Genomic DNA, 18656 nt, shown 5'->3' with positions numbered 1-18656 from the left:
GCTCACAGGGTCACGCAGCCAGGAGGGGCCCAAGTTGAGACTGCAGAAGTCAAGTTCCCGAACCTGTCCTTGGAGACAGTCTCAACCTGCAGCCCCCAGAGCCACCTAAAAGCCCCGGAAGGGGCCACTTTCTTTTTTTTTTTTTTTTTTTTAATTTTTTTTTCAACGTTTATTTATTTTTGGGACAGAGAGAGACAGAGCATGAACGGGGGAGGGGCAGAGAGAGAAGGAGACACAGAATCAGAAACAGGCTCCAGGCTCTGAGCCATCAGCCCAGAGCCCGACGCGGGGCTCGAACTCACAGAGTGCGAGATCGTGACCTGGCTGAAGTCGGACGCTTAACCGACTGCGCCACCCAGGCGCCCCTAAGGGGCCACTTTCAATGCCAGTTTCTCGGCGCCTGAGGGGCTCAGTCAGTTAAGTGTCCAACTCTTGATGTCAGCTCAGGTCATGAGCTCACAGTCCGTGGGATCAAGCCCCAGGTCAGGGCTCTGCACCAACCGCAGGAGCCTGCTTGAGATTCTCCGTCTCCCTCTCCCTCTGCCCCTCTCTCACTGCTGCATGCTCTCTTCCTCTCAAAATAAATAAATACACTTAAAAAAATAAATGCAGGTCTCGAGCCCCCCTGCTCCCTAAGTCTGATTCCTTAGGTCTGGTGAGGTGTGTCTTAGCCACATTTCTGGGGGGCTCCATGCCAGAGGTCTAGAATGGGGAGCCTGTGGCTGGGGCCATAGGGCAGGACGGGCCAGGGCCCCACTCCCCTCACCCAGGCCTGGCTCCTCAGCTGCCCGCTCACCCCCTGCCAGAGCTGGCAGGCTGATCCCAGCTTTTGAGTCAAAGCAGACGGGCAGGGTCTGGCTCTGCACAGACACACACACACACACACACACGCACACACACGCACATGCACACATATGCCAACCCAGGTCCCATCCTGCCCCTCTCTCGGGCTCCTCCTTATCGGGGCCCACTGCAGCCTGGAGGAGAGAAACTTTGTTTCTGAAGTTTTTAATTCTAAAAATACATGTTATTGTTTTTGTAATGCTTATTTATTTTCGAGACAGAGAGAGTATGAGTGGGAGAGGGGCAGAGAGAGAGGGAGACAGGGGATCCGTCGTCCCAACTGGGGGCTCAAACTCACAAACCGTGAGGCCATGACCTGAGGCGAAGTCGGACGCTTCACCGACTGAGCCACCCAGGCACCCCTCTAAAAATACACTGTAGGAAAAACCATCACCCAGAACCCCCACCAGCCCTCACCTTCTTCCCAGAACACGCATCCCTGGAGAAGGGTCAGGCTGTCGGCCGGGAGGAGTCTCCCGCCTGCCTCCCCCTCCACCCAGGGTCCGTCACCTTCCATGGCTCTGGCCATTGAATGATTCTGTCCCCCACTGGGCACCTAGCTTAGTGTTAACAAAGAGGACAGAGAAGGTCCCTGCCCTGGTGGAGCTTACATTCTAGGGGAAGAGAGGGGATAAACACATAGAGCAACAAATGAAGTCACTCCGGGAGCTGAAAGAAAGCAGAGTGTGGGAAGGGGTGGCAGACTCCCCAGTGTAGATGGGGAGGACCAGCCAAGCCCCTCGTGCGCAGGTGAGAAGTGAGCAGGGGCGCCGAGTCCAAGTGAGTGGGGAGCCAGTTGACCGTCCTGCCCTCCCCATCCCACCTCACCCAGGTCAAAACAGCCCCTGTCACTGAATCCAGCAGATTCAGGGGTGGGGAGAACAGAGGTGATTTTCCTTTCCTCTTTTCCTGCTGGTGTTTCTGATTCTTCCACACTGGATCCGTCTTGTGTAGGAAATGATAAAAGCTGTGCAAAATAGAAACCACACCATGTACTTGACGGTGACCTGGCTTGACCTCCGTCCCCTGTGACGTTCCCTCCCTCACTGGCTGTCCTGCTCTGGCCTTGGACCCCCCCCCCCACCTGCCCCTTAAAGTTTAGGGTCTGGGAAGAGCCCTGCAGGGTGGCTTTCCCTGGCATGTGGGTGGGGCCTGGGCTCTGCGGAAGGTGAGGCGTTTGAAAACATCATATTCTGTGCTGTAATGTATCCTCAGGAAATGAAACAGAACGTGCATAGAACCCAACCGCTAATGTGATAATGCAGGCTCCAAAAGATGGACACGTGTAACTCTTTGCGATGACTTCCTCAATTCTTTCTGGTCTCTCCCTAACCGCCATGGGAGCCCCTGGAGGTCAGGCTGCTGACCCCCAGGAGTCAGGGCTCCTGCAACCTGCCTCAATTGTGACACTAACTTAAGGGCACGTGCATTCTCTTTAGGCAAAAAAAAAAAAAAAAAAAAAAGTAGCTCATCGTTGTTTCCTTATCAAATGCCCCATTATAACTTTGTGACTCACTGCCTCATTAAAGTACTTGACTTTCTACTCAAGCCCCCCAAAACACGCTGCGGGCATTTTGCTTTACCTCTGGAGGCCTTGGCAACCAAGGGACAATGTGTTTGTAAGGGTGGGTCTCCTGGATGTAAGTTTAATCATCATGGCCTTGGAGGCCTCCAGCCACAGTCAACTCCTGCCCCTGTTTTGGGTCTGGGCTTCTCCTGGGGCCCACATGCTATTGTTTTCCTGGCTCCTCGAGGTCAGAGGCTGGCGATATTCAAACCCAGGCCTCCAGACCCCTAGTTCAGGGCCCACCAGCCATCACGAGCACTGGACTAGGAGTCAGCAGACCTGGCTTTGGGTCTCTGCTTAATGAATGTTCTATTTAGATTCTAAGAAGAATCAAAGGAAACCACTAATGATCGTTGGATCCCTGGTGGCCTTGTATCACCATAGTCACTACTTACCTACCCCTGAGAAATCCCCTCCTAGCAGAAATATAGAATCTTTAAAACCTTGGGTATATGGGGCACCTGGGTGGCTCAGCTGGTTAAGCTTTCAACTCTTGGATTTTGGCTGAGGTCATGATCTCACAGTTTGTGAGTCTGAGCCCCGCTTGGGGCTCTGGGCTAACAGCACTGGGGCCTGCTTTCTCTTTCTCTGTCTCTGTCTCTGTCTCTCTCTCTCTCTCTCCCTACCTCTCTGTCTTCCCCTCCCCTATGGAAGTGTTCTTTCCCTCAAAAAAATAAATAAACCTGAAAATAATAAAAGAATAAAACCCTGGGTACATATCTATTGTAATCCCCATCCTTCTTCCAGAAATGGTAACATGAGAATAAAAACTGTGGTCTGCAATCCGGAAACACGCAGGTCCTGACCACAGAATCTTGAAGAAGGAAGTTGAGCCGCAGGCCTGACGCTGTTATCTGACTCTCATTGTGCAGGAGAAAGCGCCCAGCCGAGTCGAGTCCCAGCCGGACAGTCCAGACTTCACAAGGCGCTGGGGAAGGAGGGCAGGACACGTCGCTGAACAGGACACTCCCCCAAAGACCAGGGAGGGGTCCTTGTCACTGCCAACCTCAGGGACTCTCCAGGCGCAGGACCTGGATCCTCCTCGTCCCCCTCGGCCCAGCGCCCTCCCACTTGGGCCGGCTCGCCCAGTCCTTCCCGAGGCCTCCCTTGTCGAGGCCCCGCGCCGGCGCCCTCCCTGCCACCGATGGCCTGTGTGCGCCCGTCCAGGAACCTGCCCGGATCCGCACCCCTCCGCGGCCCAGCAGCGCGCAGGCAGGTGCGCGTCCCCGAGGGGCGCCCCACAGCCCCCTTCCCCTTTCCAGCTCCCCGCCGTCCCGGGACCCCGCGTGCGGGCCCGGCGGGCGCGCAGGCGGAGGGGCGATTCGCCGCCCCAGGGGTATCACAGCTAGTTGTGTCGGAGCCTTGCAGGGCCCTGGCGCTCCGCGCCCCTTGACGCGCCCGTGTCCCCATTACACGGGCAAGGACTTGAGGCTGGGCGGCCGAGTCGGGATCCGGACCCAGGCCCCAGGTTCAAGAGTCCAGTCCAGAGCGAGCACACCCCGCCTCCCGCTCAGCTGACCCGTGTCGCTCACGCCGGGAGGTTCCCACCCCTGCACAGGCCGCCGTCAGGCCCCGGGCTCCCGGGCCCAGCCCCACCGTCCCAGCACCGCGCGCACCCGGCTGCTCTCCCCTCCGGAGCCGCGCGGGCGGGCGCACGAAGCACACTCTTTGTCTGCGGCGCCTGTGCGCCTCCCCCGCCCGCCACGTCCACCCCCCGCCTGGCCCGCCCCGGACACGCCCAGCCAATGAGGCGCGGCGGCGGCGCGCAGGGCCCGGGGTGTTGTCCGCGCCTCGCCCGCCCATTGGCTGCGCTCCGCACCCCCGCGGGAGCCCGGCCGGCAGGCCCGAGGGGCGGGGCGAGCGGCCCGAGGTGCGGGACCACTGGCTGCGGGCGCACGGCCGCGAGGGCGAGCGAGCCGGCCGGCCAGGGACGGGCGCCGGCGGAGGACCCGCGCTCTGAGCCGCCGCCGCCGCCGCCGCCCCCTGCCCCCGGCTGGCCCCGGGCTCCGCGCCAGGAGGCGGCGGCCAGGCCGAGTCCCAACCGTGCGAGCCGGCGGGACCCCCGACGGCCACCAGCCCGGCGAGGGGCCAGAGGAGAAGGACGAGGAGGAAGGGCAGCCTCGCCGGGGGCCCGGCCATGGCGCTCGACTTCCTGGCTGGATGCGCTGGGGGTAAGCAGGCGGGCGGCGCCCACCCGGACCGCGCGATCTCGGGAGGCCGGAGCCAGGCGTGTGCGGGATGGGAGGCCGGCTCACCTAAGGGCGCCGGGCTTTCCTCGCCTGAAACACGGGGGTAACGATGCTCTCGTCTCACGGGGCTCTCGGGGACGTGCCCAGACAACAGGCCGGGAGGGCGTCTAGCACGCCGTCCGCGAGGGCAGGTGGCGTTCGAGTCCTTCGGGGCTCGTCCCGACGAGAGGTCTGGGGCGCCGGGGCAGCACCGTGGCTTGGCCAAGTGGGGGACCGCCAGGAGGACGTCCCGCCGCCCGGTGCGCCCCGCTCGCGCGAGGCCTCGGGCGCATCTCCCTCCCCGGTTCCCGCATCCCCGGCCCGCGCCCACGGCCCCAGAAGTTGGGGGCTGGCTCCACCCCCTTCCCCGCAGGTGTCTGGGCGGGGCTGGGGCCACAGGAAGACCCCCTAGGGGGCTGGCCTTGGAAGGCCCGGAAGGGCGCCGGCGGCCCCTAGGGCGCCGAGTCATGCTTTGGGCATGCCTCACCTCCCTAATCCGTTCAGGGAACTGCTGGCGGGGGGTCTCCACCCGGGTGGCCGAGTGGGCCTGACAGGCGGTGTGGGCTAGCCCTGTGCTCACGCGTGCGTGTCACCGGTGCGGGGCACCTTCACCCAGACCAGGCTGCTAGGGTCCTCCCCAAGCCTGTGTCCCCGGGAGGGCCGCTGTCAGTGTGCAACCCAGGATATGCCATGGGACGACCCTGGGCATGGAGCCGGGCCGGGCGCTTCCCTGTTTGGCCTTTAGCTTCTTTGCTTTTACTTGGAGAGTTAATTTATTTAACGGGTATTAACTGCGAGCCGGGTTATGTCATTCCCCAAGGAGCTGACAGAAGAGCTGGCTGCATGGCCCCAGGCCTGGTCCTGCTCTGATGGTGGATGTCCCTCCTCCAGCACCTGAAATTGCTTTCACTGTTTATCTGCTTGGGTTTGGCGTTGGGCACCCTGGAGGAAGAGGAGTGACAATGGCCTGGGGCATTTAAGCCTCTGATTTCAGCTTCCTGCTCTGGGCAAGAAGAGACTGGTGGGGAGGGCAGTGTGCCAGGGAAGCGATGTGTGTCAAGAGATTTAAGAACTTCCCAGCCTGTTACCCAATCAGGCCTCAGGAAACCACCGGGCTGGGGTCTGCTGAAGGGGGAAGAAGAACCCCAGGGCCTTTCGTAAATGCGTGAATTTCTCCCAAGCCCAGGCCAGAGGAGACAGGAGCGGGCAGCCTCTGCAGATCCGGGTCTCAGCTCCCCTGTTCCCCTCCCCGCTCTGGTGACTGCACCTGCCACCAGCCCTGCTGGCTCCTCCTGAGCCCTCACACCCTCCTCTACCCACCCCGCAGTGGTGGCGCAATGAGCCTGGACTGCCCCACAGCCAAAGCCCCTTTCCAGCTTCTTGGGGAATGTGGGTTCTTTCCCCAGAGGAACAGGATTCCTTCTGATTTCTCCCGGGTGTCCTGGGAGCTGTGGGGTTTGAGGTGGAACTCATCCTGAGGCCAGGCCTGCTTAGGGACCCACCCCACCCCTAGACACACGGGTTCAGTCACTGTAGGCTCTGTGCCCAAAAGGCCATGCCTTCCGCCCTCCCTCACCGAACCCACCCAGGAGGGATCCTGTCCAGGCTGCAGGGTTGGGGCAAGGTCAGGGTCCAGCACCATGCGGAGCTATGGGCCCCAGCCCCTTCCCCCAACCCCCAACTGCCCTACTCCCACCCAGGGGCAAGCCTGGGGCTGCTGGTGGCACCTACCTCCCTGCTGTGAGTGGAGGCCTGAGTCTCCCAGGCCGGTGAGAACGGCAGTGGCTGCCACAAAGCCTCTTTGTGAGGGTTGTCGGCTTCCGCTCCCCTGAGATCCTCTCCTGGTCTTATGTGACCCAGGAGAAACCTTGGCCTTGAGAAGTGGAGGGACTAGTGAGACAGTGACCTGATTGTGTCCCTGGCACGAAGTAGCCTGTGCAGAGGGACTGTCTAGGAACTGGGCGCGGGCCGCGCCCCCACCTCAGCGCCTGGCCCTGGAGGCCCCCGCCTCGTTACTTCGGCTTGGGCTCTTTCAGACCTGGACCCAGAGCAGGGGGACGACGGTGCTTCTCCTCGGCCGCCTGGGGTTCCCTCTAGATTCAGATTCCTGGGAGGGAGAGCGGTACGTCACCTCTGATTGGTGGAGTGTCGGGTCACGTGTTCAATTTCACCCGCGGGGAGGTGGGACAGGTGCCTTGATTGACGGCATCCCGGCGCTCGCGTGGTAGGAAGGTCAGAATGTCTGACTTTGCTCCGCACCAGGGGGTCAGTCCCAGGCGTGCAGCCCGCCAGCACCCTGTGCCCCGAATGGGGGTCTCCCTGCCAGGTGCATGGATAGGAGGAGGCGCGGCTCCGTGGTGGGGCCGGGAACCCTGTGTGGGGAAGACAGGTCTGCCATCCAAGTGTCTCCTGCAACGCCTGCCTCCGGGACCGTGGCCCCCCACTCCTACCCCAGAGGGCCCGGCGGTGCCCCGAGAAGCCACCGTGTGTAGGGCAGTGGGCACTGGCTGTGGAGGTGGGAAAAGGATCTCCTTGTGGTGCCTCAGCGTCCTGTCGGGGCGCTGGCCTGGAGGGGCTTCCCCGTGAGGTTAAAGGGTAAGGCTTGGCAGGACTGGAGGCCCTGATGGAGGCAGGCCCACTCTGTTCCTGTGAATGGGGATGTCCTGGGTGAAGACACTCAGCCCCTCCCCTGAGGGCATTGAAATCAGCCTCCGGAGCAAGTGGCAGTGCAAATGGCTACCACTGGAGGTCTTGGGGGGGCCTCCCAGCTGAGGCTGGGGGAGGGGGAGGGGAGGGGGAGAGGGTGGTTACCCCTTCCATCCTGGAGGCTGATGAAGGCTGGAACCTGAGAAGTCTGGGACCAGAGCCAGGACCCGCCACGCACAGGAAGGGGACCCCCAGCATTTCCGGCACCAGCTTCTTGGGGACCCCACAACTGGGCCTGGCTGCAGAGGGCATGGAGGTCCCCAGGGGTCCGCAGCTGGAGAGAAGGGAGGTCAAACAGCGTACCCCCAGGCAAGTGTCAAGTCTCTAAAACCCAGGGAAATCAGGGCCCAAGAAAATAAGTTCTAGAACTGGGCTTCTCAAATTTAGAAAATTCACAACATGCTATGACAGAGAAGGTGGATCTCAAAAGATAGAAACAAAGTGTGTCACAGAGGACCAGAGGCACGGGCGCGGAAGTCTTGAGGGAAGAGACACCTCGGGGAGGTCTTTTCATCTTCCTGTGAATGTTAGGGGTTCCAGAAGGAGAAGAAGGTCTGGAGATGAAGATTACGATGAATAAACGATAGTGGAAACTTCCTCTGATCAGAAAAAAGGCCTGAGTGTGCAGAGAGAAAGGGCTGGTGTACCAGGCAGGGGTACTTAAAAAAAAAAAAAAGACACACCCTTGGCATCTCCTGGTGACATTCCTGAAATCTGCAGATAAAATCTCAGAGGCTTCCCGATAGAACGCATAAATTACTGACAAGGAGCAAAAAACGTACCGGCAACGGATTTCTTAGCTGTGGCACCAGAAGCAAGAAGATTCTGGGACACGGCCACCCTGATGGCCTGGGCCTGGGAGCCTCACCAGAGCACAGGACCGTTGTTCCCGGATGGTGTTACAGAAATAGACTCTGTAGGCCGTTTGCTCATGTGTTAACCTCCGAGGAGAGTAATCAAGAAAGGCTCCAACAAAATGGCAACTGATCGGGGTAGAGACCCCAAGAAGGGGGTAGAGGGGAGGAAGTGAGGGAACAGTTCTGAATCTCGTGGGGTCTAAACGGGGTAGAAGAGGAAGCTGTCAGAGTTGGAAACCTTGTTGGGGCGGCTCTTACTGGGCACTGGGAGGGGGGCAGCAAGGCGGGGGGCAGAGAAAGCCCGGGGGGGGGGGTGACGGTTCTTGTCCTGTTTCCACATAATGATTAAAAGTAAGAAACAAGAAGAAACCTTTAGCCGAACTTGGACACTAGCAGAAGGCGGAGAAGTGGCGGGTGGCCCGAACCAGCCAACATGCAGAAAGACAAAGGGAAGAAATAAGCCATTCACGTGAAATGAGATGGAGTCGTGTCAGATGTCCCGTCTCGGCAGAACCGGAGGCGCCCTCAGACGGGAGCGGCGGAGAGCGGGAGCTCGCTTCCAGGAGCATCGAAAACAAGGGATTAGGACCAGGTTGAAAATTAACCGTCACCAAACCATGCCAGGCGCACGCAACCAGAAGGAAAGCAGGATCGGCCAAGTTCGCGTCAGACACAGCGGATCCTAAGGTCCAAAGCATGAGACATGGTGAGGGGGACGCACGACAACATGCAAGCTGTCAAGAGGCGCGGTGACTCCCGCTAACCGCTGGGCGCCCACCACCCTGATGAGCAGCCCCAACGGGGGGCAAGAGAGGTGAGCGGGGAAGGAGGAGGGCTCCAGGCCCAGGAGGTCTAGGCTGCAATCCTCGCCTCACCACTCTCTCGCCACGCAGCGTGGACATACGACTTCCTTCGGCCTCAGGTGCCTCATCTGTAAAATGGGCTCATAGTCCTTTCTTTACATGTGAGAGGGAGAGTTAGTCCACATACAAAACTGAGAACAGTGACCGGCAGGTAGAGACGTTAATACTGTCTTAATTAGAAACGCTCCCAGCGGTAAGAGACCTTTAAGAGATTCACACACAAAATTCTAGGGAGGAGAGCGTGGGAGTCGAAGCCACCTTCACCTCACTGAGCCTCCTCCCTTTCTCCTTCTGTGAATGGGGTCACGAGGTGCCTGATTCCCAGCGATAGTTACACCTGAACAGCACTCAGGACTCAGAAAAGGGTTCAGAAGCCAATTTGGAGAGTGATGAGCCTTTGTCCCCCGAGGTTTTGGGGTTTTGGCAGAGGCTGGACCGATGCATCCTTGCACGTGATCACAAAGTCCCGAGCTAACTCCCCGGGTCCCAGGCGGCTCCCACGCGGGGAAGGGAGTGGCCAACCAGTGCCTGCGCTGCCTGGGCCCTGGGTCAGTTTTGGGGGGTGTGTGGGGGGACTTGATGCTCTCACCTGCACAGGCAAGGGGAGTGAGCCACAGACCCCGAGTCCTTTGGGAGCTTGGCCAGCTGGTGAGTGGCGGAGGGAAAAGTCAAATCTGGGTGGCCCTCTGACCCCAAGTCCACAATCCCTGGGCCCCCCCGCCACGCCAGGAGGTGTTTGGAGCAACGGGACCATCTCAGAACTAGCGTGTGCGGCTTCCGGGGGCCAGCTGTCCTCAGGCACACGGACCAGTCAAGTGCAGTGGGAAGCGGGGGCTGGAGAGACCCCAGCGTTGGGTTGGACAGATCCAGGCTTGACCTCAGGGATGTTATTCCCCCCACACCCCACTGCTCGTGCAGGCATGAGGATGAAGGAGCCCACAGGGTGCCTGGCACACAGTAGGTGCTTGGGAAACGGCTTTTTCCCCTCCAGTCCCGTGGCTCCCATGGGGTCCTTGCAGGAAGGCCCCTGTGCTACAGGTTTCTGAGGCATTTGGGTGACATGCCCCTTTCCTCCCCCAGGTGTGGCAGGCGTGCTCGTGGGACACCCGTTTGACACAGTCAAGGTGAGTCTCTTGTCACAGTTTACTCTCAGGTCCTTGGGGAGGGGCAGACACTGGACATGCGCAGGGCCGGGACGGCTAGAGTCCCCTTTCCAGTGACCCCCCCCTTTTTAAAAAATATTTCTTTTTGAGAGCGAGCGAGAAAATGAGCGGGAGAGGGGCAGAGAGAGGGGGACAGAGGATCCAGAGCAGCTTCTGCGCTGGCAGCAGACAGCCCGACGTGGGGCTCGAACTCATGGACCGTGAGATCATAACTTGAGCTGAAGTCGGACACTCAACCGACTGAGCCACCCAGGCTCCCCCAGACATCTTTTTTTTTTTTTTTTAAGTTTATTTTTTTAAGAGCGAGCAAGCATGAGCAGGGTAGGGGGCAGAGAGGAAGGGAGAGAGAATCCCCAGCAGGCTCTGCATCATCAGCACGGAGCCTGATGTAGGGCTCGAACCCACGAACCGTGAGATCATGATCTGAGCTGAAACCAAGAGTCGGACACTCAACCGACTGAGCCACCCAGGCGCCCCCAGACATCTTCTTGAAAGAAAGAGCAGTTCAGAGAGAAAATGCAGAAATACAGAAAAGCCAAAGCTGGTCAGTATTTCCCATGAACGTGATCTTCACAGAGTGGTCATCATTGGCACGAAACAGAGTGTTTCCCGAGGGCTGGTGTCCACCTGTGCGGAGTGTGTGGCCCTGGGCCAGGCGCTTAGTTAGCCAGTTTCTCGTCGATAAACTGTCCAGATCCAGGTGGTCAGATGCTCAAAACAGAAACAGAGGAAATCCACGTCCTCCAGCTGGAAATTCCCAAATCAGAGTCTCTCCCTGCTGCTGGGGTCTTGTGTCCTCACACCAGTCAGGTCTGGACCTTTCCTTGCCGGCTCCCACCTGGGACTCAGGGCGAGCTGGAAGCAACAGGCCACTGGGCCAGACCTTGTGTCCCACTGTAAACACTGAACTTGGCACCTCATCCTGCTGGAGCGAGGGTAGAGCCAAGGCAAGGATGTCATCCCTAGCTGGGGTTGAGGTCACTTCCTGTCCCCTCTTTTTTCAGCAGAAGCCAAGACGGTCGCTGGCCAAGAAAAGGACTAGGAACTCGGGCTGGGGTTTCCTCCGGCACAGGCATGAGGGCCTAGCTTTATGTATTGGCTCCGACCTTAAAAGTTCTGCCCTAGGCCTTGTACAGCCCAGGCCTCCGGCTAGCCAATCTGCTGCGTGACCTCAGGCCAGTTGCTTGACCTCTCGGCCCAGCATTCTCGCCGGCAAACTGAGGGGTTAGGCAAGATTACGGAGGCCATCGTGGTGCCCTGTGCTCAACAGTATAGTTTGGGTTGCGTGAAAGGTTAGTTCTGAAGAGCACAGATTTTCTTCCAATCCATCGTATGCAAGTTAGGGGGGAGGCGGAAGGGTCACTGCTTTCTTGCCACACGGCGACCCCTGCCCTACACAGGCCTGCCGAGAGCCTGTCCACACAGCTGCCTGTGCACTGCCTAGCTGGCCGTCCTGTGAAGCCCGTCCACAGGCCAGAGCAGCCCAGGGCAGCCTGGCACTGTCCACGTTACGCTTGTGGTCACATGATGTAAATGCCTCTGTATCCAGCCAAGAAGTGACTCCCGATTCACTTCCTCAGCCCAGCTTTGCAGGGGCCACGCCTCTCGGAGCTATGACTCAGCCTGGGCAGCCCCAGGCCCCTTCAGCTAGCCCTTGCCCCGCCCCAGGCTGAGGCTCCCGCTGGGCCCCCTCATCAGTGCCCCCAGGCTGGGAGTACTTTGTCCTGGGGTCTCTGTCCCTCTAAGCCCCTGGGTGATTTGGGTGCAGGAGCCTCTCCACCCCACTGGGATCCTCTCCTTGGACCCCCTTAGCTTGCGCCTGGAGGGTGGTCTTTGAAGAAATCCATTGGGTGACTTTTTTTTTGGCCACTGTGGCCCAGCAGCATCACATCTAGGCAAACCTGTCTTTAAAAAGCCAATGTCTTTTTTTTTTTGTTTTAATTTTTTTTAATGTTTATTTATTTTTGAGACAGAGAGACAGAGCGCAAGTGGGGGAGGGGCAGAGAGGGAGACACAGAACCCGAAACAGGCTCCAGACTCTGAGCCGTCAGTCAGCACAGACCCTGATGCGGGGCTTGGACCCACAAACCGGGAGATCGTGACCTGAGGTGAAGTCAGACACTTAACCGACTGAGCCACCCAGGCGCCCCAAAGCCAATCTCTTTTTTAATGTTTATTTATTTTTGAGTGAGAGAAAGATAGAGCGGGAGCAGGGGAGGAGCAGAGAGGGGGAGAGGGAGGAGGAGAGAGTGAGAATCCCAAACAGGCTCCGCACTGTCAGCGCAGAGCTCGACTCAGAGCTTGAACTCACTCACGAACCATGAGACCATGAGCTGAGCTGAAATCAAGAGTCAGACACTCAACCGACTGACTGAGCCACCCAGGAGCCCCAGTCTTCTTACGGAGAGGAAAAACCCGTCCCCAGTAATCACCACTGTCACCCAATGGTGGTGACCCCTCTCATTCTAGTTATGGGCTGGTACACTCATTTGGTTTAATGTAATGCTGTATTACTAATGGCCATTATTTTTTACTGGCTACTTTCCATTATGAAAGTTAAACCATTCTCATTAAAAGAAAATTGGAAAGTGTAGAAAAGCCAATTAGTGCCTTATACTGACAAATCTCTTTGCATGTTTTGTATACCTCCTTCAGGGTCTTACCCTCTCCGTCACATTTTCTTGGTTGGCTTTCTATTACAAAAGTAAGGTAGGCTGTAGAAAAAAGTTTTAATCATCATAGAGACGTATAAACTAAAAAGAAAAAAAGGCCTTCATATAGACCCTTCCCCAACCCTTGTTCAGATTTCTGTTTAGAAATCTGAGCAGAAATGTCCTCAGACCCATATATATTCCTTGCTTTTAGCAAAAGGGGGGTTTCCTTCAATAGCTCTGTGGTGGTTTTTTTTTGTTTTGTTTTGTTTTTTAATGTCTTATTTATTTTTGAGAGACAGAGTGCAAGCAGGGGAGGGGCAGAGAGAGAGAGGGAGACACAGAATCCGAAGCAGGCTCCAGGCTCCGAGCTGTCGGCACAGAGCCTGACGCGGGGCTCGAACCCACGAACCACGAGATCATGACCTGAGCCCAAGTTGGTCACTTAATCGACTGAGCCACGCAGGCGCCCCCGGGGTGGTGGTTGTTTTAACTGAAATTTGACACGTGTAGAAAAGTGCACGCATGCTAAGGGTACAAATCTGTGAATCCTCATGAAGCACACACCTGGGAAAATAGAACAATGTCCCCTCCCCCCATCAGGAGCCCCCCCAGTCCTCCCAGCAACGCTTGCCCTTTGTCTGGCCGTCCGCTCTCCTAACTTCTTTTTTTTTTTTTTTTTTTTTTTTTTTAAATTTTTTTTTCAACGTTTATTTATTTTTGGGACAGAGAGAGACAGAGCATGAACGGGGGTGGGGCAGAGACAGAGGGAGACACAGAATCGGAAACAGGCTCCAGGCTCTGAGCCATCAGCCCAGAGTCTGACGCGGGGCTCGAACTCACGGACCGCGAGATCGTGACCTGGCTGAAGTCGGACGCTTAACCGACTGTGCCACCCAGGCGCCCCTCCTAACTTCTTTTTTAACATAAGCTCTGTGCCCAGCGTGGGGCCCGAACTCACGACCCCAAGATCCAGAGCTCTTCCGACAGAGCCAGCCAGGCACCCCCACTCGCCTGACTTCTCACGCCATGGTCCCGTCTGCCTCTTCCCGAACCTCATGCAGTCGGACTTATGCTCCAGAATGCGCGAGGGGACACCCGTGTCCCCCGTTGGTTCGTGCTGTCTCATGGCTGGGACATCCGCTGTGTGCTCCCAGACCCTTGGGACTGGGACTTGAGTCCAGGACTTGGCTTTCCTCTTCTTCCCCCAGAAGCAAGCCCCTGTCCTCAGACACACTACCTTCGCACCTGTGTCTGTCCTACTGACTAGACACGACTGTAATCAGGGACGCTGGGGGTAAAACCACTTTCACCGGCCAGTGGCCAGCCCAGGGCGGGGGCGGGGATGGCGAGGTGGGTGGGGGCTGGCCCCGGGGGCTCCACGCCCAGACGTGCTGTTGAAATTTTGTGTTGCTTTAATGGCCTTTACTTTCTGAGCTAGGGGCTGCCTCCGTCCGGTTACTTTCTGAGCTAGGGGCTGCCTCCGTCCGTCCGTCCGTAGCAAAAGTGTAACTTTGTTGTAGGTGAGCGTAAGCCTCGCTCTGGAGAGCGCTAGTAAGTAGACCAGGTGAACCGGACCCTTCTCTGTCCTCGCCGAACCTGACCCTGGGCCTGAGCTGCACCCTGCCACGCCCCTCCTCCCCACCCCCCACCCCCAGAGTCCCCTCCCTGAGGAGCAGGGGACAGGTGAACTTGGCCCGGCGCAGGTCGTGGGGCAGGGACCCGGCTGGGGCTGGTTGGGGTCTCTCAGCCATGTGGAGAGCTGGGAGCCCTTCTGGCCGTGTGAGACAGTCACCACTTGTCCGGGGGCGGGTCCACCAATCCGAGATCCCATCACCCCAAAATGTTCACCTCTAGATATTACAAGACCTGGGCCCCGTTTCACCCCCAAACCTAGTCCCCCAAGACACCTGGCCAGCAAGCACTCGTCCCAGGCCCGGGGGTCAGAAACAAAGCGGAGAGGGGCCTCTGTGCTCCCTGTGGGACCCGAGCCTGGCCTGAGCCTGGGCCTGAGCCGGTCCAAGCCGCAAAGACTGGAAGCCGCTGTCCAGGTAGGTGTCTGAATGAAAGCGCAACCCACAGCGGGGAGGGCCGTACTTCCTGTCACTTCTGCTACCACGACCCACTCAGTGCCCGTGTTGGGGGCTGCGCGCGAGAGAGAAGTGGTCCAGGTGGGACGCCAGACCACGGAAGGGAAAACGAAAAGCCCTCATGGCACAAAAACCACCCAGAGCGGCGCTCAAGGTGATCCTCTGTGATCACTGTTGGACAAACACTTCTGCCTTTCTCTGAAAATCCACCCCTCCCCCCACCAAGAGCCGGCAGCAGCAGCCAGCCACGGGGTGCGCTCGGTCGTCAGCGCCTCTGGAGGCCGTGGCCACCAGCCGCAGAGGTCCTCCTGTGCGGAGATGGTACGTTCGTGTTCTTAGAAAACGTTCTTTTGTAAGTGCACTTAGCCATAGAAGGCCCACTGGAGGGCTCTCACCAGCCAGCACCACCCCCCCACACACACTCTGGCCCCCACCAACACAGACGAGCTGCCCATGCCGCTGCAGAGGACAGACAGCCTGGGCGGAGTTGCAAAACATCTCAGCCTCAGTCTTCCCATCTTTGAAATGGGAGGGACAAGCGCACGCACCTCGGCTGGTGATTCCAACGTTAGGCCCTCTGGTGCTGCTAGGCACAGAGTGGCATTCATGCCATGGCCCTGGCTGTGGTGATGATTGCTGAGTCCGCCCCTGAGAACGTGACTTAACCTAGCTCCCCCCCACCCCCCACCAACCCCCGGGACCTGGATTCCAAGTTCAGGAAATGTGCTCCCGCTCCGAGCCATGGGGCCTGAGCGTCAAGCCCAGAGATAAGCTCTGGGGCCAATCGAGAACACTTTTTTCACAGTAAGAGGTTCTGGACCACAGGGCTCCAAGGGTGGCTGGGCGTGAGCCCCCAGGCCCCGAACGTGGTGACAAGGTCCTGCGGTCGCTAAGGAGGCCATGAGCTCCTCTCCTGTCCCTGCTTGGTGAACTCACGACCACTATCCGCACAAGGGGCTACTGGCAGAAATCGGATCCCTCAGCATCCGAGCCTCCTTGCCTTTAACACCCATGGAGGCACTGCCAGCCCCTGACGAGGGGAGCTGAGTGATAAGAATTAGGTGAGAAGCCCCCTCGGCACGGGCCATGGTTTGCCGCCGGGACAGTGGGGAAGTCCGGGGAGGTGCATCGTGCAGAGACAGTGCCACAAGAAGCCTGGGACGTCTGAGATCCTGGGGGCCCTCCACCCCCTGTGCAGTTTGCCCACTGACACCCCCTCACTGAAGAGGCAAGGACGCCTGGCTCCGCCCCATCCTGGAATCCCAAAAGCCACAGAAGGCTGCTTGGCTCCCTGGCGCTCCTGGAGAGGGAGCCTCCTGGGCTGTCCCGAGTGCTGGGCCCGCCCACCTTTCACGGGGCCCTGTCCTTCCAGGTACGGCTGCAGGTCCAGAGCATGGAGAGGCCTCAGTACCGAGGGACCTTGCACTGCTTCCAGTCCATCGTCAAGCAGGAGAGTGTGAGTGGCCTGGGTCAGGGAGGTGGGGGGAGGGGAGGGGGAGGGTGGCCCTGGGACACCGGCCTCTAGGACGTCTTGGGCCCCAGACCACAGAGCTGGAAGCGAAGGTGTCAGCGGGACTACGGGCAGATCAGCACTTTGGAAATGGGAAGGTGTGAATGCCCAGACCTCGGACATCGGGGACACTGGTCCTGGCAGGATTCTGCTTGGTCCTCCAGAACCCGCGGGCTGGGCTGGGGCCGCCCTCTCCCCCCCCCTCCCCTCCCCTCCCCTCCGCAGCCCCCAGGCGCGCACCTGACGCGCGTCTGTGTGCCCCGCAGGTGTTGGGCCTGTACAAGGGCCTGGGCTCGCCCCTCATGGGGCTCACGTTCATCAACGCGCTGGTGTTCGGCGTGCAGGGCAACACCCTGCGGGCCCTGGGCCGCGACACGCCGCTGAACCAGTTCCTGGCCGGCGCGGCGGCGGGCGCCATCCAGTGCGTCATCTGCTGCCCCATGGAGCTGGCCAAGACGCGGCTGCAGCTGCAGGACGCGGGCCCGGCCCGCACCTACCGCGGCTCGCTGCACTGCCTGGCGCACATCTACCGGCAGGAGGGCCTGCGCGGCGTCAACCGGGGCATGGCCTCCACCCTGCTGCGCGAGACGCCCAGCTTCGGCGTCTACTTCCTCTCGTACGACGTGCTGACGCGCGCGCTGGGCTGCGAGCCCGGCGACCGGCTGCTGGTGCCCAAGCTGCTGCTGGCGGGCGGCACGTCGGGCATCGTGTCCTGGCTGTCCACCTACCCCGTGGACGTGGTCAAGTCGCGGCTGCAGGCCGACGGGGTGCGGGGCGCCCCGCGCTACGGCGGCTTCGTGGACTGCGTGCGCCAGAGCTACCGCGCCGAGGGCTGGCGCGTCTTCACGCGCGGGCTGGCGTCCACGCTGCTGCGCGCCTTCCCCGTCAACGCCGCCACCTTCGCCACCGTCACCGTGGTGCTCACGTACGCGCGCGGCCCCGAGGCCCGGCCCGAGGGCGACGCTGTGCCCGCCCCGTCGGGGCCCGGCCTGGCCCAGCCCTCCAGCCTGTGAGGCCGGCGCGCGGGAGCGCCCCGGGCCCCGGACCGCATCGGGCCCGGGCTGGATCCCACGCGCCGGCGAGGGGCGCCCTTGGCCGCAGGCTCCACGTGCGCGGTGTCCTCGGCCGTGAAATGGGGGGGCCTCACACCCGCATCGTGCACTCCCCGAGCGCAGAGGTGGCGCCCCGCGGCGCCCCGCGTGCGCGAGCCCGTTGCTGTTACCTGGGGAGTCTTCCGGAAACCCAGCCGACACTCCAGCCCTTTCCTGGGGTCCGGGCCGACACCACCGCGGGGTCTTTGATGATCCACCCGTGGGCTGTCCAGTGACTAACTCCATCCGGCAGAGCCCCAGGGACACTTCTTGGCCACCTGTCCATTCTCTGTGTTAGGGACAGAGGGGCAGCTCCACATAACTCCTGGTGTCCCAGAATACTCTGCTGGTACCCCCCAGCTTCTCCGGTTGGCACGGCTGGGAACGCCGTTACTGCTGCCACTCCCACTGGAGGGAGACCTGGGGGACCCGCTCAGAAGCTTGGGGCCGGCTGGCGGCTCCGTATTAGCCTAGGGGCTGGGGGACCAGCCACTGGCCACTGGGACGGAAGATGGACAGTTAAGTCCAGCTGCGGGGCAGGGAGGGCTTGCCACCCTCTAGTCCTCAGGCTGCCCGTCTATATAATGGGGACACGGGTCAGCTGCTGTGTGGGGCTCTGGCCCGCTACCACTGGCCAGTTCCCTAGGGTGTGCAGCGGTCATCGGGGACGTGGGTACAGGAAGATCCCCACTCCCCAGCAAATGAGGTCTCTCCCAGGGAGTCGTGCTTGGTGTTCCCATGAGGCCACAAAGGAAGGGCTGTTCGTGGGCACGGGTGTGGCCAGTGTGGGCCCCTCTGGGCCAAGTGGGATCCGAGCCTGTGCTCCTGGGACTATGAGCCTGGGGCAGCCCCAGCACATCTGGAACAGCGTGGCCGTGTGTTTGGACAGGGAGGCGGATGGTTTTGCACAGGTTGGAAAGGACTGTGGCCTCCTTTGCCCTGAGTGGAGCTCAGCCTCTTGGGCCATGTGATACGTTCTCCCAGGAGGCAGACTGGGGTCAAGGATGACCAGACTCTAGTCCTATTCTCGTGGTGTCATTGCTGTATAGAAACCGCTGAAGGAATAAAATATTCTTTGTTTTCTTAA

At 59.7% G+C, this 18656-nt stretch overlaps 2 protein-coding genes across 4 annotated transcripts in view; one reads left to right on the top strand and one right to left on the bottom strand.

Annotated features, from left to right (window-relative positions):
• The window catches only part of SLC25A47 (solute carrier family 25 member 47), a 21346-nt gene extending 14738 nt beyond the window's left edge, over positions 1 to 6608 (bottom strand). Inside the window, exon 1 of one of the 2 annotated variants that reach the window (XM_043557016.1) lies at positions 6370 to 6608. The gene's annotated coding sequence lies outside the window, so the exon portion shown is untranslated. Of the gene's footprint in view, positions 1 to 4665; positions 4992 to 6369 lie in introns of those variants that run through there. The other variant, XM_043557017.1, reaches the window with a different exon arrangement.
• Positions 3339 to 18656, top strand: SLC25A29 (solute carrier family 25 member 29). 2 transcript variants are annotated; one of them, XM_043557019.1, is made up of 4 exons: positions 3339 to 3626; positions 10145 to 10188; positions 16341 to 16424; positions 16745 to 18656. In XM_043557019.1, the coding sequence occupies exons 3-4, from the start codon at positions 16362 to 16364 to the stop codon at positions 17489 to 17491; spliced, it is 810 nt and encodes a 269-aa protein (XP_043412954.1). In that variant the 5' UTR covers positions 3339 to 3626; positions 10145 to 10188; positions 16341 to 16361; the 3' UTR covers positions 17492 to 18656. The 2 variants fall into 2 exon arrangements, with proteins under 2 accessions (XP_043412954.1, XP_043412953.1); XM_043557018.1 differs by lacking the exon at positions 3339 to 3626 and adding an exon at positions 4257 to 4581.

The sequence above is a fragment of the Prionailurus bengalensis genome, chromosome B3 (assembly GCF_016509475.1).
Source record: "Prionailurus bengalensis isolate Pbe53 chromosome B3, Fcat_Pben_1.1_paternal_pri, whole genome shotgun sequence".
Classification (NCBI taxonomy): Eukaryota; Metazoa; Chordata; class Mammalia; order Carnivora; family Felidae; genus Prionailurus; species Prionailurus bengalensis.
Note: the sequence above shows the minus strand (reverse complement) of the source record. Positions and strands in the feature narration are given on the sequence as shown.